The sequence below is a fragment of the Ziziphus jujuba genome, chromosome 2 (assembly GCF_031755915.1).
Source record: "Ziziphus jujuba cultivar Dongzao chromosome 2, ASM3175591v1".
Classification (NCBI taxonomy): Eukaryota; Viridiplantae; Streptophyta; class Magnoliopsida; order Rosales; family Rhamnaceae; genus Ziziphus; species Ziziphus jujuba.
In genome coordinates this window covers 28,294,571-28,316,014 of record NC_083380.1, presented here as the reverse complement: position 1 = coordinate 28,316,014, position 21,444 = coordinate 28,294,571, and the positions used below count along the sequence as shown (strand labels likewise).

General features: G+C 29.8%; 1 protein-coding gene across 1 annotated transcript; it reads left to right on the top strand.

Annotated features, from left to right (window-relative positions):
• Positions 1 to 12,058: 12,058 nt before the first annotated feature.
• On the top strand, positions 12,059 to 21,357 carry LOC107415667 (alpha-N-acetylglucosaminidase). The gene is made up of 19 exons (XM_060814181.1): positions 12,059 to 12,516; positions 12,697 to 12,773; positions 13,165 to 13,376; positions 13,546 to 13,667; positions 13,888 to 13,973; positions 14,732 to 14,826; positions 15,275 to 15,356; positions 15,520 to 15,626; positions 15,761 to 15,791; positions 16,308 to 16,425; positions 16,655 to 16,702; positions 17,159 to 17,269; positions 17,767 to 17,868; positions 18,448 to 18,546; positions 19,250 to 19,360; positions 19,582 to 19,814; positions 20,055 to 20,292; positions 20,375 to 20,453; positions 20,969 to 21,357. The coding sequence occupies exons 1-19, from the start codon at positions 12,280 to 12,282 to the stop codon at positions 21,250 to 21,252; spliced, it is 2,472 nt and encodes an 823-aa protein (XP_060670164.1). The 5' UTR covers positions 12,059 to 12,279; the 3' UTR covers positions 21,253 to 21,357.
• The last annotated feature ends 87 nt before the right edge of the window (positions 21,358 to 21,444 follow it).

Below are 21,444 nucleotides of genomic sequence, written 5' to 3'. Positions count from 1 at the left end.
CGCACTCACACAGTATTGGTGTTCTGGTGTATGGTGTATGTACACGTGGTAGTGCGCGGTGATTATACGGTTTAGCGCACGGTTATTACTTCACCCGTGAGTTGCCATTGGACCGTGGGCGAGGCAAGGTTATTGTTGTGCACAATCGCCCCCCTCCTTGGCCGGGTTGATGGTTTTAGCGATCGATGTTTCGGGACGCCGAAGTGACCCCATTTGCGGGTTTCTCTCTTTAACCTCTCACCGATCGGTGCTCGGAATGACGGGTATCGGAGGGCATCAGGTATATGGTGTGGTGCGTCGAGGTGTAATTGTCGGTGTAAATTGCAATTAAAGTTTAAAACCCCAAAGGTGTTCAAAAAAAAATTATTTATTATAATTTATTCTTACGGAATATTTATATTTGGGGTATTTATTTATTTGTTTATTTGTTGTTTATTAATTCGTTTGGTTCCTTGGTTTTGGGAAGTACGTACAAGGGTTTTGTGAAAATGTTTTAAAAGGGGAACATTTCAAGCAGAGTGAATAGTGAGAGTTTTGAGAGAAATTATTACTTTAAATATTTATTTATTTATTTATTTAATTGTTCGGTATTGCTTAATTAAATTCCTTTATTTTTATATTATTAATATTGAAGGTGTATAGTAGTTAGGGTCACTCTTTGAGATGATTAGCATCTCACACTCTTAAATTCCGTTCCCTAGGTCCGGGTTGGAGACGTTGATTGTCGGGGCGAGCCCAACGTCTCGATTCGTTCTTAGAGGTTCAAGAAGTTTTTCTTCCCTTTTTCCTCTCTATCTGTATTGCTTCTTTATCATTATTTTTATAAATTCCACATTTGTCGTATAATGCTCGTATCGTATTGGACGTGTCGTTGTTTTTATGCACTGGGTTCTTCTGTTGTTTTATTTTGAAGTCTTTGAAATTTGTGGAACAATTTGTAGTTGTGGGAGGAATAAGGGGATGTTTATAGAAGTGTGTTTTCGGTGCGAGGTAGTTTGTGGTAAGTAAATCCCTTAGGGGAGACTCGTCGGATTTTCCGTTGGAGGTCGTGGGGTTTCCACAGGATCGAGGTTTGTCTAGGGTTCCGGGGAAGGAATTCTGGACGGGTCCTGACAGTATATATCGTGGATGGTAGAAAAAACTATATATATATATACATGATTTTAATATAAAAAAATCTCAAATATAAAATCTACAAAGATAATGCAGTTATCAAATTAATTTAGCATTGATATGAGTTCCTTTACGAAAATGTTAAAATGTCAATATATTTGATAAAGAAAAGACATTGTAGACATTTGATAATTCCTCTCGGATCCATTCCTGAATTTTGCCATTATGTCGACTAAATCCTTAAATTTTGAGATTGTTAGAAGGTGAAATGATAGAGATTAATGTTAAATTCAAAGGTGTGAAATGCAACGATAAGAGAGATAAATGCGAATCTTTTGAAATAATCATTGGGGACGTAGATAATATTTTTGAAACCAAAAAGAAGATTGAATATAAGCCAAACATTGAAAATAAAAATGATAACAACCTAATAAGCTTGGTCTTTTTGAATGGACAATTCCTTTCTTTTGTTTTAAATGTTGTATATTTTTGACTTGTTCGATGAATAGTTATATTTGATAGCAAAAACGCCATGCAAAACGACATTGACCATAATTATTATATTATATATATAGAGTGAGAGAAACCTTAAAACTATGTCACTTTAATATATAACTAAAAATTTTAATTTATAGGCCATATATAAATAAAACAATTTTTGACCACCATTACTTTATTGATTTGTCCAAATTAGATGAACTTAGAGTATTTGAAATTTTTTTATTTAAAAAATGCAAAACCGCTATTTGTGATGTAATTAAGCTGCCATCTAAACAGTTCCCTCACCTACAACTTCGGTTGGCTTTAGGTAACCCTCTCTTGGGTCCCATTAGCACTTTATGATGCATGACACTATGAACTAATTACATTAGTTAATGAGAATTGAATTATGTAAAAATTATAATTATATATACATATATATATATATATATATACATATAGCAATTTCAAGCTATTTTCCAATGGAAAAGATAATATGAAACATCACTTTTGACAAAAGTTTTCACTGCAAAAATAGATCTCCTCCCAATCAGACCATTGGCCCGGTCGTTTGATTGCGTTGTAAATTACACAAGATAATGAACGTATTAATTAGAACTTAAAATTATTTGAAAATATTATGAAAAAATATTGTTACTTTATATTATATCATGTATATAATTAAGCTTTTGTTATTATGTGTGTGTATATATATATATATATATATTAATCATTAAAGGTGTGGGGATCATTTGCACTCTGGATCATTAAATCTCCTTCAGGAGCTAATTATTTTATGTTGTTTGACTAATATATATAAGTTGGTTTAATTACAAGATGGAACAAATAAAAACTCTAAGATGATGTTTTTGTTATAAATTGACATTTGATGGTGCGTGTCAAAACAAATGAGCCACAAAAAAAAAAAAAAAAAATTATGTACTTTATTAATTGATTAATTATTTACAGTCTTGATTATACATAGATTTAGATTGAATTTTTCCATAAACCAATTGGCTGTTAATCTTTGGTTGTTAACCTAATTAGATGAAGAGATGCGTAGGTGTTTACACTTTAACTTTAGTAATAATTTCATATTAACAATCATACAGTAGGATCTGACCTAAGGATTATGAAGGATATAAACAAAAGGTAAGATGTCAGTTTAGATGCAATTAAACAAAAGAAGTAGAAATTCACGGGTAAAAGATAGAGTATTAGTAAGCTTGGTGTAGTGATAAAAACCATTATACATCGATTTAAATTTGAGTTCAAACTTTGATCTAAATTTCGATAAATTTTGAATAAATGTTTTATAAATGAGAAAAAGACTAACATATATATATATAGACACAATAGAATAAAATTATGTATATATATATATATATATACAACTATTCTTCCATTTTGGAATCTATATAACTTTTTGTCTAAAAAAAATCTCAAATAGTTATAAGGCACCTTTTGATACCCATCACATGTAAAAGATATGCAATTATATATATTCGGAAATTTCCTAGACAAAAGATATCTGTTATTTGGTAGAAAAAGAAAAAATATATGTAATATTAAATTAATAAGTGTACTTTGTACCTGGCAAGATAATAAAAGTGTTCATGATAGCATGACAAAGAACCTTTGAAATTTGAAAATCCTCATCTAAACATCTGTATGTTTTCCAGCGGGCTGAAAAAAAAAAATAATAATAATAAATAAATAAAAGTGTAATGTCAAGGATATAAAATGAATGCACTAAAATGGATATAAAAAACCACATATTAATATGTTTTGAATTAAGTATACATATTTTGTTATGATATATGTTTGGTTACGTGTAAGATATATATATATGCATGTATATATATATATATACACATATTAATATGGAGCTTTTGATCTACTCGATCCGTGATGACTGATTAACTAACGGCTATTATCATGAATTTGACTTAACTCTTCTAGAAGTTCAGGCAGCGACTTCTATTCCATGAGGGACCCTATCCATGGTTTCAGCCTGGTTTTCTAAGCGAGACACCTATTATTATTATTACTGTTATTATTATTATTATTATAAGCAGTCATCATACAGCAATTGCCGCATACGATAGAAGCCCTAATGAGCTCCTATAAGCGCTTGCATGAGTGTTTTTGTTCGGCTCAGCCTTTTGTTTTTTTTTTTTTTTTTTTTTAAGTGCTTTTTTAAAAAGCTATTTTTTTATTAATTTTGATTAAAAATTTTTCTAAAACTTTGAAATATTTTTAAAAAATTATCCAAATGTTTTCTAAAGCAGTTTTTAAACATTAAAAAGCTGCTTTTAATTTTTCAAAAATTATACCAATTAGGTCCTTAAATAACATAAGTTGAATCATATGTATTAGGTTCCAAAGAAAGAAGCATTGCAAGATCAGGTTTACATATTTGTACCCATCTATACATATAAATTTTGTACCATTAGTGTGAATGCATTATGGTAGGCATAAGTCAGATATAGGTGGATATAACTTAATTTTTCATCACTATATCTTGGCTAACGCCCATCATAATTATAAATTCTATGAAGGCACATGTTCTTTGCACCAACATATTTGCTGAATAATTTTGATAAACTATCCTAACTATTAAATGAACCTAATCTAAAGATTGATAATTGTTTAAATTTGAATATGAAACTTAACTTATTTTAAATGTTTAAATATATTAATTGCTTATTTATGAATAAGATTTTTATCACTGATGGATGAAGAAATAATCGTTGTTTTTTATAAAATAATCTTGAATTTGTAATCACATAGTAATATATACATATAACTTCTACGGTGCAGACCATCCGTATACGGACTGCATTCAAAATCGATGTTTTTTGAAAAAGAACGTCAACTTTGCTATGTATGCTATATACACATACACAACAAAATTGATATTTTTTTTAAAAAAATATTGATTTTGAATGCGATCCGCTTATGGATGGTTTGCACTCTAGAATTACCCTCTATATATATAACCTCCTTTCATAACTTCTGTCGAATATGCTTGACAAAATGATTGATCCATCACCCAAAATCCAATCTTGTCCCCAGAAAATTGCCCGTAACAGAACCAAACTTTTTCACGTTTTAATTTATAGCTTGCTATCCAAAAAGGATTTTTCTGCAATTTGATTCACGTTGAAAGGTACAGATAAACTATAATCAGTTTGGTAGTATTAATTGTAGGACCTCTTATTTGAAACATTTCGGACCCATTGAGTAATGATTAATGTCTCCTTAGTGTCTTCTGTAATCTTGAATGGTTAAATCACTGCTATTCATTTCTAGCTTCCATATATAGATTCCCTTCTTCTTGATACTGACTTGGCCTCCTTCCGGAGTAAACTGGTGCTTTACTGAGATCAGCCTATAAAGGAAAATTGTAGCTCTAAGAACCCATGATATTGAAAAATGAAGGTTTTTAGTAATTTTTTTATTTATTCTTTATTTTAATTATTTTAATTTATTCTTTATTTTTCCTTCTATGTTTTTGGATGGTTTCTGACTGTTAGATCGGTTAATCTTATCTTGTCTCAATTTTCTACGAAGTACTTGAAAAATTGTATTCAGCAGGGACATCTAATTTGACGTGATAATTAATTAAAAGATATCGTTATAGACCTTATAAAGGAATTAAAACGGAAAAACTAAAATTTAAGCTGACTTTGCATATTTCCATCCACAAACTCAGTGGCGGAGCCAGGATTGTGTTTATAAGGGGGATTATTTGTAAACGAAATCAAGTTATAAAGTATGGACAGCGTCTTATGCTTTAAAATATAAAAACTAGTATGCGAAATTATTTTTAATTTTTCAAGTACTAACAACTTGAATTTTTAACTGGATTTTTATGGTAATTTTATATACTTTTTTAAAAGAAAATTTACGTTGTTTTTTTTTTTTTTTTTTGTGGGGGGGGGGGGAGACATTATATGGGTTTTACTTTTGGATGAATTATAAAAACGAAATTAACAACGAGGAGGATGAATTTATTTTAACCAAATGAAATACACTTATAAAAATCAAATATTAAAACACAAAAGTACAATCAACATGACTCCGCCGCTGCACAACCCTTCATGTATTTTCAATTATTCTATTCCATTTTGACATAAATAATAACTGACTTTTCCTATTTATTTTTTTAAAACTTTTGGATGTTTCATTAATATTATAAGTTAATTATAAACAAAATAATATTCATCATTATTAGTGAAAAATGATCTATAGAATTTATATATTATGTGATAATTAAATTGATTTTTCCAAAAAAATTGCTTTTTTTATAGTAGGTTATTTGTCATTGTGAATGCTCATGGCAAATAGCAAAAGCTCTTAATATAATAGTATTTAAACCAACAAATGAATTTAGAGCATCTTTAATGGATTTTTTACTAGCTTCATTCTTTTCAAAATAAAGAGTCAATTCTCATTTTTAAATTTTAAATAAAAAATTTATATTTTTCAAATTAAAATAAAAAATATATTTAGCATTGCAAATATAGAGAGTCAAATTCACTTTTTAAAATTAAATTTTTAATACTTTCATTTATTAGATTACACTTTTCTATACATCACTATCACTTTATGTTAATTAAAACAATAAATCTATGCATCACAATTATTTTACATTTTCTTATGCAAAATAAAACAATTTTAAAGAGTGATGTTGGAGTAATTTTATAAGTTCCACTTTTTATTTTTATATATTATTTAAGATGCTCTTTATGATAAAAAAAAAAATATTATCTAAAATAATAGCATTATCGGAGATGTTCTAGTATGAGAGACTCTTTATTTATCTAATATTCTTGATTTTAAAGAGGCAAGCTCTTAAAAACATATTATAATCCATTTTTTATTTTAATTTTTTAAAATAAAAAATAAATTTGGCTTTTTAAATGCAGATAATCGAATCTATATTTTATATTGAATAGTATATAATTTAATTTAATACTGCAACAAATTCCCAAGCCATTATCATGTTTTAATTACTAATTTTTATTCTTTCTATCTATTGGCATCTCTTTTCATTAGTCATAATTGAGAGGAAATTCAAGTAAAAAATTAGGGAAATAAATACAACAGTAAATATTACAAAATAAAAGTAAAGTGTGTATCACATAAACAGCATTGTTGAAAAACTTTTTTAAAATTCTACTTTTTATATTAAAAATGCATTTTATTTTAAAGAAACTTTGAAAATGCTCTTAAATAAGCTAGATTGCTTTTAGATATGAGATTTAAAAATACATTTGTGGTTTTAATGTTAATAAATCTATATTATGACTAACAGAGGAAGACCTAATGCTTAACTTATCTAATATAAGCCTAACTCTTTAAACCGATTCTAACTAAACTCATTGTTAATCAAATAAAAAAACTATCCACTCTACTGATTATGTTTTGTATCAAATCAAAATCTCTCTCTCTCTCTCTCTCTCTCTCTCTCTCTCTCTCTCTCTCTATCTCTCTCTACCTCTCTCTCTCTCTCTCTCTCTCTCACACACACACACACAGACACACAAGCACCATATATGATCTTTTGGAGACTATTTTTCAATTTACAATGGAAAATAATATGAGCCAAGAGTTGCAACATCTTCATTTAAGATTTTACGGATAAATTAAGTATTCATTATATTTTTTTGGGATAAAATTAAACATTTATTGAAGCATTACTTATACGATATATCACTTTACTATTTCATCCATTATAAATTGGGAAACAAATTTTAGGTGAGCAATTCTTATATTCATCTTTGCATATGTTTTTTTTCCTCTAAATTAATGAAATCTAACTAATTAATGATTTGTAGATATAGGAAGCAAACATGAATGAGTGGAGTGGAGATATTCAAATCCAGCAAAGCCTTTTCCACCTCATTCGCTTTCTACTTTCTATCGCAGACACCATAAATGATGGGATCTTCCAAGCACTAAATCAATAACCAGAAATGCATACAATTGATACGGCTTGCTAGACACCATATCCATATTTGTCTGTTGGTCCTATATAATAATAATTAATGATATGGCAACTGGGTCAGCAAGCATTAATGTTTTTGTGCTTATATTTAGGTACTTCTTGGTTTCTTCCCACCTTTTTACTGTTCATAACTTTATTCAAATGTAATACCTTGAAGGAAGTTTCTCATTAATTTCCTAATTAAATTTAATTTGTGTTTGAATGTATGGTTTATGGTAAAATATAATATCTGATTGCTTGGTGATTTTAACTGTTAGAACCTAAAGCAATGTTTTAAAAGACTCGAAACATATAAAACTGCTTGAGACTTAAAATTTGCAGTACTATTTCTCTAAGCTAAATTATTTAGGAAATCGGATATACGTCGTGGGTATAAAAATATGCTTTTTGGCATTTCGAATAGTGAGTTATATGCTTCGTACATATACTTAGATCTAATTTTATTGTATAAAACTTATCTTGCTATTTATAAATTAAAAGTATATATTGTATATTTATTTATAATTTATTACTTTTATATTTATGTAAATTTTAATTGATTTATTTTGTAGTTTAAAAATTATTTATATTTTTAGTTGTTAATTTCATGTCAATTTAAAAATATACTTATTTTTTATTATTAAAATTTATTTCCCCAAAAGTTTACATCTCAATGTCTTAGGCTTTATGTCTTACTTCATAACAACAAAAACACCTCATCTTATGCTTTTACCTTTTAAAACATTGGCCTAAATAGATTTGGTAGTTGGTCTTTTATAACCATAAGGCATATAAGATAGAGGTGGCAATCTAAGTCATGACACGATACGGAATAAATGGATTTAGGTTTATCATAAATGAATTCGGAGCAAATCGGATCAACCCGTTTAACACGATTATTAATCGTGTCATTTTCGGGTTGACCTGTTTAACTCGAAATTGATCCATTATGATCCATTTATTAAATTTGTTAAATTTAACTTGACACGATTATATACCTATTACAACCTCTTTAAATTTAATTTTAAATTATAATTTTATCCATAATATAATATTTAATAACTAAAAAATATTATAAATTAAAAACTTTATAAAAACAATTTTCTATTATTAATTTTTTAAAGACAAAAAAAAATCTTTAATAAAACAAAAATAAATAGGTTAATTTTCGGGTTAACGGGTCAACTTCAAGTTAACAGATTAATAAGTCAATACAACCCATTAAAGTAATCGTGTTAAACGGATCATGTCGTGTTGACTTGTTTATAAATAGGTCGGGTTAGTATTTTAGGTATCTGACACGATTAATAAATGGTTCGTTTTCGGATTAGGCATTTTTGACACGATTATTAAACGGGATCAACACGAACATGATCCATGAACACAAATTACCAGGTCTAATATAAGATTTACATAGAGGTTAATTAGTTTATGGTAAGGATAGGAATTGAGATCCAAATTACTTAAGTCAGTTTATATTTGCATATAACAAAATTATAAGATAAAAAATATTAAAGATACAAATTCAAGTGGGCATGCATATATATTGGTCTTTCATATAGGGTTTTCTCTGGTGTGGTTGATTTTTTTTACCTAAGCATGTTTTAGTCACCTCTTAGCCTTTTGCTCTAAAGAAGTATTTTTTGTGGTTATTGGCGGTAGTGTGGTAGTGATAAAATGGAAGATTTTCAGAACTTTTTCGCACAGAATTTCATACTCACATAGAGATATAGTGGATTTGAAAGGGTGTCCATTAAGGAAGAGCATGAGATCTGACCTGTTCAAAGAGGACAAATGAAATTTGTCTGGTTTTATATTTTTATTTTCTATTATTATCATCTTATAGATTTTGAAAAGCAAGAAATTTTAAATTAAAGTGAAAATCTTATTTACACTTTTCCAATTTTATGATTGTTTTATTTAGATTCATATTTTAAAAAAATTATCACTTATTTTTATTTGGTTTTATAAAATTAATAAAAGAGATTAATTGATCAATTTTTATTAGTTTTTACAAATTAATTTTAATAGTTAAAAGGCCAAAATTATGTTTTTAGAATATTATTTAATTATAAAGTACAGATGTTTTATTTCATTTTGATTTTTAACTGGTAAAAACTCTAAAAACTGACAAATAAATCTTGTTTTAATATATATATATATATATATAATTTAAAAAAATTACTGATAATTTTTCAAAAACATGAAATTAGAAAAAAAAAATAATAACAAAAACTCAAAAAAGGTATAAATAGAATTTGGCCTTCAAAATCATTGTTGAAAAAAATGAAAAATAGAGAATCATAATTTTGCCACAAGACTACCTAGCATTCTAATTGATTAAGATACATTTAAGTCTTGCAATCGCAAGGATGCTTTCAGAAACACACGACTGCGTGACGTTACAGAGGAAAACTTGTTTTGATATGGCCGTTTGGTTTTGAGAATGACAAAATATATGGTTGGTGGAGCACCTTCGCTTTGTCAATGTGAGAGTATTAGAAGGTACTTATATTGTTGGGTAATATTTCTTGACCCAAGTTTGTAAGATTCCTTTTAATGGGGAAAGTATTTATCGTTAGATCTATCATGTCTATCTACCAGAACATAACAAAGAATATGCCAATATATATGTAATGATAAATTTTTAGTTTCTTAATTTATTATTTATATATGCATTTTAGGAAAAATTATAATTTCACACTTTATGTTCTTTTAGTTTCCTATAACATACATTTTGTATTTTCAAAATTTATGAACATTTGCTATATATAATATGTAATTTTTGATAGAATAGGAGTAACTATTTATTAGAACAAAAAAGAAAAAAGTAGTCATTCTTTTTCGTATGTTTTGGTTATAAAATGGAACCAAGATTTGGCATATATATATATATCCTTTTTTATTTTCAAATTTGATTAAAATTAATTAAAAATTGTATATTTATGCACGTATTTTTATTATATAATAATCCATCTAAATTTAAATTTATTAAAAATATAGCCAAATAGATGTAAGGGAAAATTTTTATAATGCCTTTTAGGTTTGATAAAATATCTTTGACCTCTCTGAAATTTTCAAATTCATCATTCACCCTCTCTCCCAGTAGTTAATTTCTTCTATTTTGTTAAACGATAAAGGGTCAATTTGATAAACTTATTATATTTGATATAAAAAAATTGGAAGAGTTTTGTAATTAATAATATATATATATATATATATATATATCATAATTTTCAAAATTAGTAGAATTGTAATTTTTTTTTTTTAAGGTAATATGTATATATTAATAATTTGACACACAACAGTAATAGGATAAGCATTAAATTAATATTTATTTGAAGGAAAAATTTCATTTAGTCCTATTTAGAAGCCATGCTTTTGAAAAATTATCATTCAGACAAAATTATCAATTTTTATCAGTTAATTTTAACAATATTATTCAATTATAAAGTGCTAATTTTTTAATATTTAGCCTCCAACTTTATTAAATTAAAAGGTAAAAACTAATAAATTAGTCTATTTGGATAGATATGTAAAATTAAAAAGAGATTAATAATAAACTCCCAAAAGTATGTGATTTAAATGTAATTATAACAAAATTGAGGAAATCTAAACGAAATTTCTCCTTATTTTAATCCATTTAAGAGCCAAATAGAATTTTTACAAGCCGAACAAATTGGAGGATCAAATTTCTTAACAAATGTTAACATATACGGGTGAGTGATGAATTTAAAAACTGAAAAAAGGTGAGCCATGTTTTATCAAATTCGAAAAGGGTCTATAAATTTTTTCCTATATTTAATGTTTATCCATATAAAAATAAATGAATAATAATTATGATTTTTTTTATAAAAAAATATACCTATTCTTTAAAATGGAAGAATATATTTCCGAATTTAAAAACATACCAAAGGGAAAAGTAGAATGGTTACTCCATCCTTCATACCAAATGTATGCAAAAACTTTCCTTACATATTTAATTGACATTTGTATATTTTATACGCTCAATTTATATGTAAAACTTAAAATAATAATAATAATAATTACAAAAAGGGTGACATTCTGGTAAAAATGAAATATAAAAGGGTATCTCTGTAATTTTTCAAAACATAAGGACATCTTTTGCAAAATTGGGAAAATAGAAGGGGGTGTTAGCGCAATTTTTAGATATATATATATATATATATATAAGGATATTTTATAATGTAGATCGTTTACATACGGATTAGAATATAAATAGATGTGTTTGAAAAAAAATAATAATAATTTTACTGTATATGAATATACAGCATATACAATAAAATACATATATATAATAAAATTAATATTTTTTTTTAAAAAAAAATCTATTTTTATTACGATCTGCACATGAAACCACTATATATATATATATATAGCTTAAAAAAAAAAAAAGATATATATGTATATATATATTTTTTTAAAATTAAAAAGTAGTGTTGGCGCGAAGTATGTTGAAGCCGGCCTTCAATTTTGTCAGATAGTAACTGAATTTTTTCTCTTCTCTAAGATTCTTAGATTCTCTTTGATCGTCTTCCTTAAACCACCACCATTTTTTTTTTCCATTTTTTTCTTTTATAATTCTCCAACTTAAGAGTTTCAGACTCAACAGAGACTCTCAGTTTTCTTCCTCTTCAGCGCCTTTCTCTCTCTCTCGCGCGCTCTCTGCAATGGCGGCCTCCTCCTCGTTTCCCGCCATTTCTCTCCTGGCATTGACTTTCATCATCTTCACATTCCCCTCCGCCGTCCGATCATCCACCATTGGAGTTGACTACATTTCGAGGCTTCTTGAAATTCAGGATCGCGAGAGACCTGCGCCCAGTGTCCAAGTCGCTGCTTCTCGCGGTGTGCTTCGCCGCTTGATTCCTTCTCATTCTTCTAGCTTCGACTTCCAAATCGTCTCCAGGGTATTTTTTTTTTTTTTTTGAATATCGGTTTGTTAGGGATTTAGTAGGAACAATTAAGTTTCAGTATTCGATATTTCGGACCTGACTTGCTAGCTGCTTTTGGTGACTGAGAAATTGATAAGAAATTGAGACGGAAAATCTAAGAAACTGCTTCTAATTTTTTGTTGCTTAACTTTGTAGGAAATTTGTGGGGGTTCATCTTGTTTCATTATCAAGAATCATCCTTCCTTCAAAAGACGCGGGGATCCAGAAATTTTGTATGTTGGCAATTCTTAGTGTACTAACTTTTTTTTGTTTTTTTCCTCTCTCTCTATCTTTTGCAATTTCATTTTCGTTGCCTATTTTGAATTTAGTCATAGATATAAAGTTTCTTAACTAACATTCAGAACTTAACAAGTTGACATGGTCTATACCATTTACCTAATTGCTTTATAGAAGTTAATCTTGTGGGTTTAGACACAGTGTTGATAAGTGCCACAGTGAAATTTCTCATGCCTTTCTGCGTGTTAGTTTTGGATAACAAAATAAATAACGTCAGCACATAATAAGAGCTATAAAAAGCATGCAGATATATGTAGTTTTGATTATAATGATGAATTGCCATTATATATAAAATAAAAACTATATGACCTTCAATTTTTTAACTAGAATTGCTGGGGTCACTGGAGTGGAAATTTTGGCTGGTCTGCACTGGTATTTGAAGAATTGGTGTGGTGCGCATATATCCTGGGAGAAAACCGGTGGCGCTCAGCTATTTTCAGTGCCGAAAGTTGGTTTTCTTCCCCGTGTTCAAGATGCTGGTATTTTGATCCAGAGGCCTATTCCTTGGAACTACTACCAGAATGCGGTTACATCTAGCTGTAAGCTTCAAATTCAAATTTTGTTTGTTCTTATTGAATGCTTTATGATGTTTGTGATTTGTGACAAAAAAAAAACTGTAGCAGGACTATTCGAATTTTTGTGGCTTAAACATTTGGGTTATCTTCTGATAAATTTTATATGACTTTCTGTTTAATCTGGTTTGGGAAGATACTTTTGCTTGGTGGGACTGGAAAAGATGGGAGAGGGAGATTGATTGGATGGCTCTCCAGGGTATCAATTTACCACTAGCATTTACAGGGCAAGAGGCTATTTGGCAGAAAGTTTTTCAGGTAATTTTCTTCAATTCTGCCTTGAAGCTTGATCTTTATCTTTGTTAGTATTGGAGAACCATAGTTTTTGCTTGCAAAAAAGTGAGAGGTTAGTCTTGAATTTTGGCAACACTAGATTATCATTTTTTTCTTAATCAGCATATTAAATTGAGATTGCCTAGAAGTTTAACATCGCTAGATTTTCACACATTGCAATATTTTATTATTGATCATCTACCAGAAATTTAATATAAGCAGTTCAGATTTGGATGGTTTCTTTGGAGGCCCTGCATTTCTTGCATGGTCGCGTATGGGAAATTTGCATGGGTGAGTCAACAGATCTCATTTTAATTTACAGTTGCGGCATCATCCTTTTCTAGAGTTTGTTTTCAGAAATTTATTTTATAGGATAATTTTTAATCAATAGTTTTCTTGACAAGATTATTGATATGAGAGAGATGTTATATGAGGGATTTATAGTGTAGGAAGAGATGTAGTGGTAGTGATGACAGAATGGAGTATGAAAGTATGGGAATTTGGTCTTTGACTTGGAGCATCAGGAATAATGAAATGAGAAGAATTATGGTAATTATGTGAAGGTGTCAATATTTAGTATTGTGTTTTTATCCCTTTGTGGTTTCTCTGTAGGTGTTGTGGAATATCTATATCTCTCCTCTTCCATGTAAATACTTATGGCTTTGCCCAGTTAGAATAGAAATTTAACGGTTCATGATTTATTTTCCTTGATTGATCTCATCTAGTTGTGCTTCTCAAACCATAGCATAGTCCATTGTAAATAAAAAGGAATTCCCTTGTTCTCTTCTATGTCTGCTGTAGTTTTAGTGAATATACTCTTTTATGCTTTTCATTAGTTAGGTAGAAATATGAGATGATTTAACCAATGAATGTGATATTTGCATACCCTTTATATCTCATTATTTTTGAATGTTTCAATTACATGAACACATAGCCTTCATGGAATGCATCAATAAAGAGCTTGTACTTCTGGTCATTAACATTAGATTCTTCAAACATTGAAGGTTTTTATTTCAACAACTATGTTAATGTAGTAATTTTTATCACAGATGGGGTGGACCATTACCACAGAGTTGGTTTGATCAACAGCTGATTTTGCAGAAAAATATTCTTACCAGGATGTATGAACTTGGAATGACTCCAGGTACTTCCTATCACAAAATATTTGGTGACATTTTTAGCCATGATCCAACTAAACAAAGCCTTTTTATGTCAATAATCAAATGATTCTTTAATATGCTCCACATACGGGCAATTATCTGAATGTTGATTATGAAATATCACTGGGAAAGACACCCTAGGTGGTCAGAGAATATAATCTATAGGTTCAGCAATGCAAAAAAGAAAACTGAAAGAAATGTCCACTTTCTCTTTAAAATTTTGTTAGCAAAAAATTAGCATGATGTGGGTATATCGTTGTAGGCCTTGAACAGATTGGTCTAGGAAAAATTGCGTATATTTATGAAACTTAGTCAGTAGGAGTAGAATCAAGAAATCGAGCTGAAGAGAATGTTCAAATTTTAATTTTGAAATATATTTTGGTTATACTCCTAGTTTGGGAAGTGTATATTAATTTTTGTATTCTGCTTCAGTCCTTCCAGCCTTTTCTGGAAACGTTCCTGCATCCCTGAAAAGTATATTCCCATCAGCAAAGATAACACGCTTAGGAAATTGGTAAGTATTGCTATGTGCTCATGTGCTCACTTGCACCTGTCACTTTATCTATAGTTTTGAAGCAATTTTGTTTTTGCTTATTTCCTTTATGCATGCCTAGCTAACCATGCACTTCCTGTTGAAAGATGAACATTTTGTTTATATTTTTCATTTTATGCTCTAGGTTTACAGTCAGGAGTGATCCTAGATGGTGCTGCACATATCTTCTTGATGCAACAGATCCCTTATTTGTTGAGATTGGGAGAGCATTCATTGAGCAACAACTAAAAGGTTCCAATCTCATGCCTTGCTAAATTTTGAATATATAATTTTTGTAGGGTGTTTCCATGCGTGTATGTTAATAAAAGTAACAGAAATTCGACATTCTGATTTATTTCCATGGTTAATTTGCATGTTGCATTTAGAATATGGAAGGTCCAGCCACATATACAACTGGTAAGGTTTTCCTCCAGTCATTTTATTTTGCAGATAATTCTTTAACTTTTATTGGAAATTTCAATTTTGACGTCTGCTAAAAAATATTAGATTTGAAACTATCATTCTAGATCATAGAAGAATCTCTTGAACAAAAATTATAGGTGAAATCAGGCTGACTATTGTCATGTGTAACTTTTCTTACCTAATAAATTGCACTAATATGAGGTGGTTTATTATGGGTGATTACATTGGCAATTCACCCTACATACAAAAATTTTTGGAACCTCTTGCTTTCCTAGTGTCTTCAACTCTTTCTTGAAATGAATGATACTCTGTAGCATACAGCAATTTTAAATCTTTAAAGTGAAAGTAAGATAACTGGATAGTATAAATGGAATTGTAATTATATATGTTGAAGTTAATTTAACATCATTTGGTTTTAAAATTCCGAATAACTCTATTTAATTATATTGGGAAATTAATTTTTCAGAAGATATGTTGCCATATGTAATTATTTTAATGAACATGTTCCAGTGACACTTTCGATGAAAATACGCCCCCTGTTGATGACACTGAGTATATCTCTTCACTCGGAGCAGCAATTTATAGGGGAATACAAAGTGGAGATAGTGATGCTGTATGGTTAATGCAGGTAAAAAGCTTAATCTCTTTTGTCAGGACAAGGATCACTACATTGCCCATCCAATTCCATGCAGTTTGTTTTCTATGGCCAAACATGAACATGCAAATCTACTGAGTTACTGAACAACTTTGATCTGACTTTCATATGCATTGTTTTACATTTTATGTTTGCTTTTCAGTCACTAGTACTTTCCTTTTCTTTTTCCTGGTATTCTAAAAAATATGATATTCTTCTGTAGGGATGGCTATTTTCATATGATCCGTTTTGGAGGCCTCCTCAAATGAAGGTTATACTTTTATCTGTATTTCATCTGTGCTTTAACTGTCTTGTCTTTCTAGCTATTCACTCTTCAATCTTCAAGCACCTAAGTGATACGATGACAAATTTAGTTATAGAACTGGTTTTTTTCAGTATCGAACTATGAAATTTACAGTACTGAAAGAAGCTGATCATAAATTCATGCAACGTACTTTTAGCATTCCTTGTTCCATCTTAGAAGAACGTCCTGTTGAGCATGTTTAAACAGAGAGAAATTTAACTTGAAATGTTGAATAGAGTGATTACATGTAATGCAACCATCTTGACTTCTACTTCTTGAAATGATACGTTTTATACTAATATGTTTTGTAGACTTTGTATGTTGATATATGTTCCACTTTCAACCATATTCCAGTTTATGATCTGATTGCAGGTTCTCGTATATGATGTGTTTCTGTTGACAGCAACATGTTCTTGTTTTCAGGCACTTCTACATTCTGTTCCTGTGGGGAGGATGGTAGTTCTTGATCTTTTTGCTGAAGTGAAACCCATATGGAGTAGTTCTGAGCAGTTTTATGGTGTTCCTTACATCTGGAAAGTTTCTTTCATTATTATTTTTCTCACTGATATGACAGTTAATTATCTGATTTAGATACTTAATGAAAATACCCATGTCTTTCTGCCGGCAATTTATGTAGTTTTTAAATGTAGGTTGCATTGCAAAACCTTCTGTTTGTTTATTTTCTTACATTTTATTATTCTTGTCATAACCTTAGAAATGAAATCCAGTTTGGAACCAATTAAATTTTAATTTTAGCAGTTTGGCAATGTTATAAAGGACTCAATGTTCTAACGAAAATGCATATTTGAACCTATGAAAAAGTCCTATGTCTAACTTCTGCAGTTCTCTATATTGTCAACCATAAATAAGTTTAAAACTATGGATTAACCTGCAACTTCAATTCTTTGTTTTCATGCTGTAATTTAAGAAATAAAGTTAAGGGAATTGCTTTTAGTGTACTAATATTGTTCTCTCTTTTTCCACATTCCCTAATAAGTTCCATTTGATTTGTTGCTATCCTGATTTGCAGGTGTATGCTGCACAATTTTGCAGGAAATATTGAGATGTATGGGATTTTAGATTCAATAGCTTCTGGACCAATTGATGCTCGTACAAGTAAAAACTCGACAATGGCAAGTTTAACATTCTAAACGTGCTTCCTGTTTATCAATTTTTTTTTATTTTTTTTTTTTTTTTGTGTGTGAGTTTATATGCCTGTATTATGGTTATATTTAATTATTTACATCAGCATATGATGGCTTTAATCTTCTTTTGTTGGTTACAATTTATTCAGGGAGGATTCAAATTGGAATTATTTGAGCCAAGAAAGTTTAAGATTGTGGATATCACCGTCATAACTAAATTGCTTGTTTGGTGGAGCATATTTTAACGTTCAACTTCTTTCATACATTCTTCTTTTTGTTTTTCCCTGTTCTTGAATTCTAAAGTTAATGCCTTTAAAATGATAGCTGGAAGAGGATCTGGTCGATTAGCAAATCATGTTAGAACTCTACTAGACTCTTTATCAAAACGTTGAGATTGACATAAGCACATTTTGATCTCACACAGGAAGAAAAAATTGTCTCCATTTTTTTTATTACTGTAGCATAAGTGCATATGACTATTGAAATTTAGGCCATTCAGCTTTTTTATCTTCTGTTAAAGAAAGATTTATTTCAATATTTTATATGTATCATTGAACTTGCTTGAAGGTTGGTGTTGGGATGTCAATGGAAGGTATAGAGCAGAACCCTGTCGTCTACGACCTCATGTCTGAAATGGCTTTTCAACACAACAAAGTTGATGCAAAGGTAGTGTTAACATTTACCTGAATGCCCATCATGTTTTTCATTTTATATTTCTGGTAAGTAGAAAAGTAAAACCACAGAAAGGAGCCTACTTTGGGATAAAATTTAGGGATAACTACAAAAATCATCCCCATTCTTTAAGGCTTCTCTAAATTTGATCCACATATTTTTTAAAGAAATGCCATCTCTGAAGCATCAGATATTGTCAAATTGATCCCTCTGTCATAGGTTTTCTGTGAAAATTTAAAGAAATTTGTCATCTAAAATGATAAAATGAGAGCTAATATCGAATGGTTTGATACAATTGATTTGTTTCCAAAAGACATACTAAGAAAAGCAAGATTAGTAGTATGTCATCCATGCAACACGATGTGCACTAGTTGAAAAATGTGGTGGGAATTTTTTTTTTTTGTTCACAGCTCTTATCACTCTCTTGTCTTGAGTTATTTTTTTTCAAAATGTTTTGCAAAGTCTCTCACTCCACAAGCCATTAAAAACGATCTTTCTTAATAGGGGAACTTCAAAACATGCATTTATTCTCACTCCACAAGCCATTAAAAACGATCTTTCTTATTTGGGGAACTTCAAAACATGCATTTATTTCTCTCTTTTATTAATTCGGTATGGATGTAACTCATAATGGACCTAATCGGAATGGGAGATTATAGATTTTAATCACTCTCTTGTTTGTTTGTCCTTATTTTAGGCTTGGATTAATCTCTATTCGGCAAGACGTTATGGTAAATCTGTTCCTTCAGTGCAAGATGCCTGGAATATATTATATCACACCATCTACAATTGTACTGATGGTGCCTATGTATGTACCTATACAAGCTTCTGTACAATTTTTCTATTGCTGCTCTGTTTTATTTGTAGGTGTTGTTTTTTAAGATTTTGTGCATCTCAATTTAACATATTACTTATTTTACATTTTGAGAATATTTCTTCTATGTTTTTTGCAATACTCCTATATGCCCAATTCCATATCAAGAACTAGGCAATTTGTTCTAATTTGTATTTTTGGTGCTGAAAAAACAGGATAAAAACAGGGATGTAATTGTGTCATTCCCTGATGTTGATCCATCCTTCATATCAATACCCCATGAAAGACAAGGCCACTATAAAAACCCGGCATTGCAAAGACTAGTGATAAAGGAGATAACTGAATCGTTTGATCAACCTCATTTATGGTATTCAACTGCTGATGTAGTACATGCATTAAAACTTTTTATCGCCAGTGGTGATGAACTATCTCAAAGTAATACTTACAGGTTAGTAAGCACATTTTATGTTTGGAAAATCTCTAAGCATTAGAAAATCTCTTTTTTTCCTTTTCTTGTTTTCAAGTCCTTTTTTGTTTTGTTGGCCATATAGCACCCTATTGGAGTGCCTTTAAAGACAGCAAAACAAACTTATCAAAATCTCAGAACTATGAGTTAGAAAGTACAAAGGTAGCATCTTGTTCATTTTGACCAAATTTTAATATTCATTTTGGCTGATTTTATACTCAGGTATGACCTTATAGATCTGACCAGACAAGCTTTAGCAAAATACGCAAATCAGCTGTTTCTGAATGTCATAGAAGCATACCGGTCAAATGATGTTCATGGGGTGAGTGAACAAAGCCAGAGGTTTTTGGATCTTGTGGAAGATATGGACACACTTCTAGGTTGCCATGAAGGATTCCTTCTGGGACCTTGGTTGGAAAGTGCAAAACAACTTGCCCAACATGAAGAACAGAAAAAGCAGGTTTGATGTCCTTAAACTATCATGTCTACTTGGTTAACCTAAGTAATTTGGATTCTTTTAATCGATTTTATCCAAAATGCAGTTTGAATGGAATGCAAGAACTCAAATAACTATGTGGTTCGACAACACAGAGGAGGAAGCAAGCCTGCTTCGTGATTATGGTATGAGAACAAAGTCATCCGTTACAGCTGTTTTTCCTATAACGCGCGATAACCATTCTCTTATCCTGCATATTACCATTTGGGACCGAGCTGTTATATAAAAATTATACGTCCAGTTGGTGGGATAATAGAAAGTTATATATTTGATACATTAGTTTCATATGCAGGTTCCACTTTAAATTTTTTAGGTAGGTGATAATTTAACTCCCACTTTCTATCCGCTTAAATTTTTAAATAGATGGTAACTTATATTATAAGTGTTAGAAAGTCCTGGTAACTATGAAATATGGTATGTTAGAATCTCCGTATCCTATGTGCATCTCCACGTGTAAGGCCCATAGATGGACACGTTAAGTCATTCACTGCATTCTGACAGATTGAGGCTACTAATATGGATTTTCTGTGAATGTATATTGCAGTAATTTGGTGTTGGATTTCATTTCTTTTTTTTTCTTTTTTTTTCCTTTTTTTTTTTTAATAATTGATTTAGTTTGGGTTATTCCCTTTGCTTCCAGGAAACAAGTATTGGAGTGGGCTTTTACGAGATTATTATGGCCCTCGAGCGGCAATATATTTTAAATTTCTGATAGAAAGCTTAAAAGAGGGTAATAATTTCCAACTGAAGAGTTGGAGGAGGGAGTGGATAAAGCTCACAAATGATTGGCAAAACAGTAGGAATACCTTCGCAGTGGAAAGTGGTGGAAATGCTCTTAACATATCCAGATGGCTTTACAACAAGTACTTGCTCACTCCTGACATTGAATCATTCAATCAAGCTTCTGCTTCTCATATTATTTGATCTGTCCAAATAGGTAATAATATGTGAATTTATCCTGTTCAATGCGGCAAAATATTTATAATAATAATAATAAGTAATCTCTCTCTCCATAATTATTAATTTTAATTTAACATATCAAACTTTTAGTCTTTTTTCATGAAATGGTTCGTTTCATACACCGAATTAAGTAGAAAAGCATATAAGATAATTTTC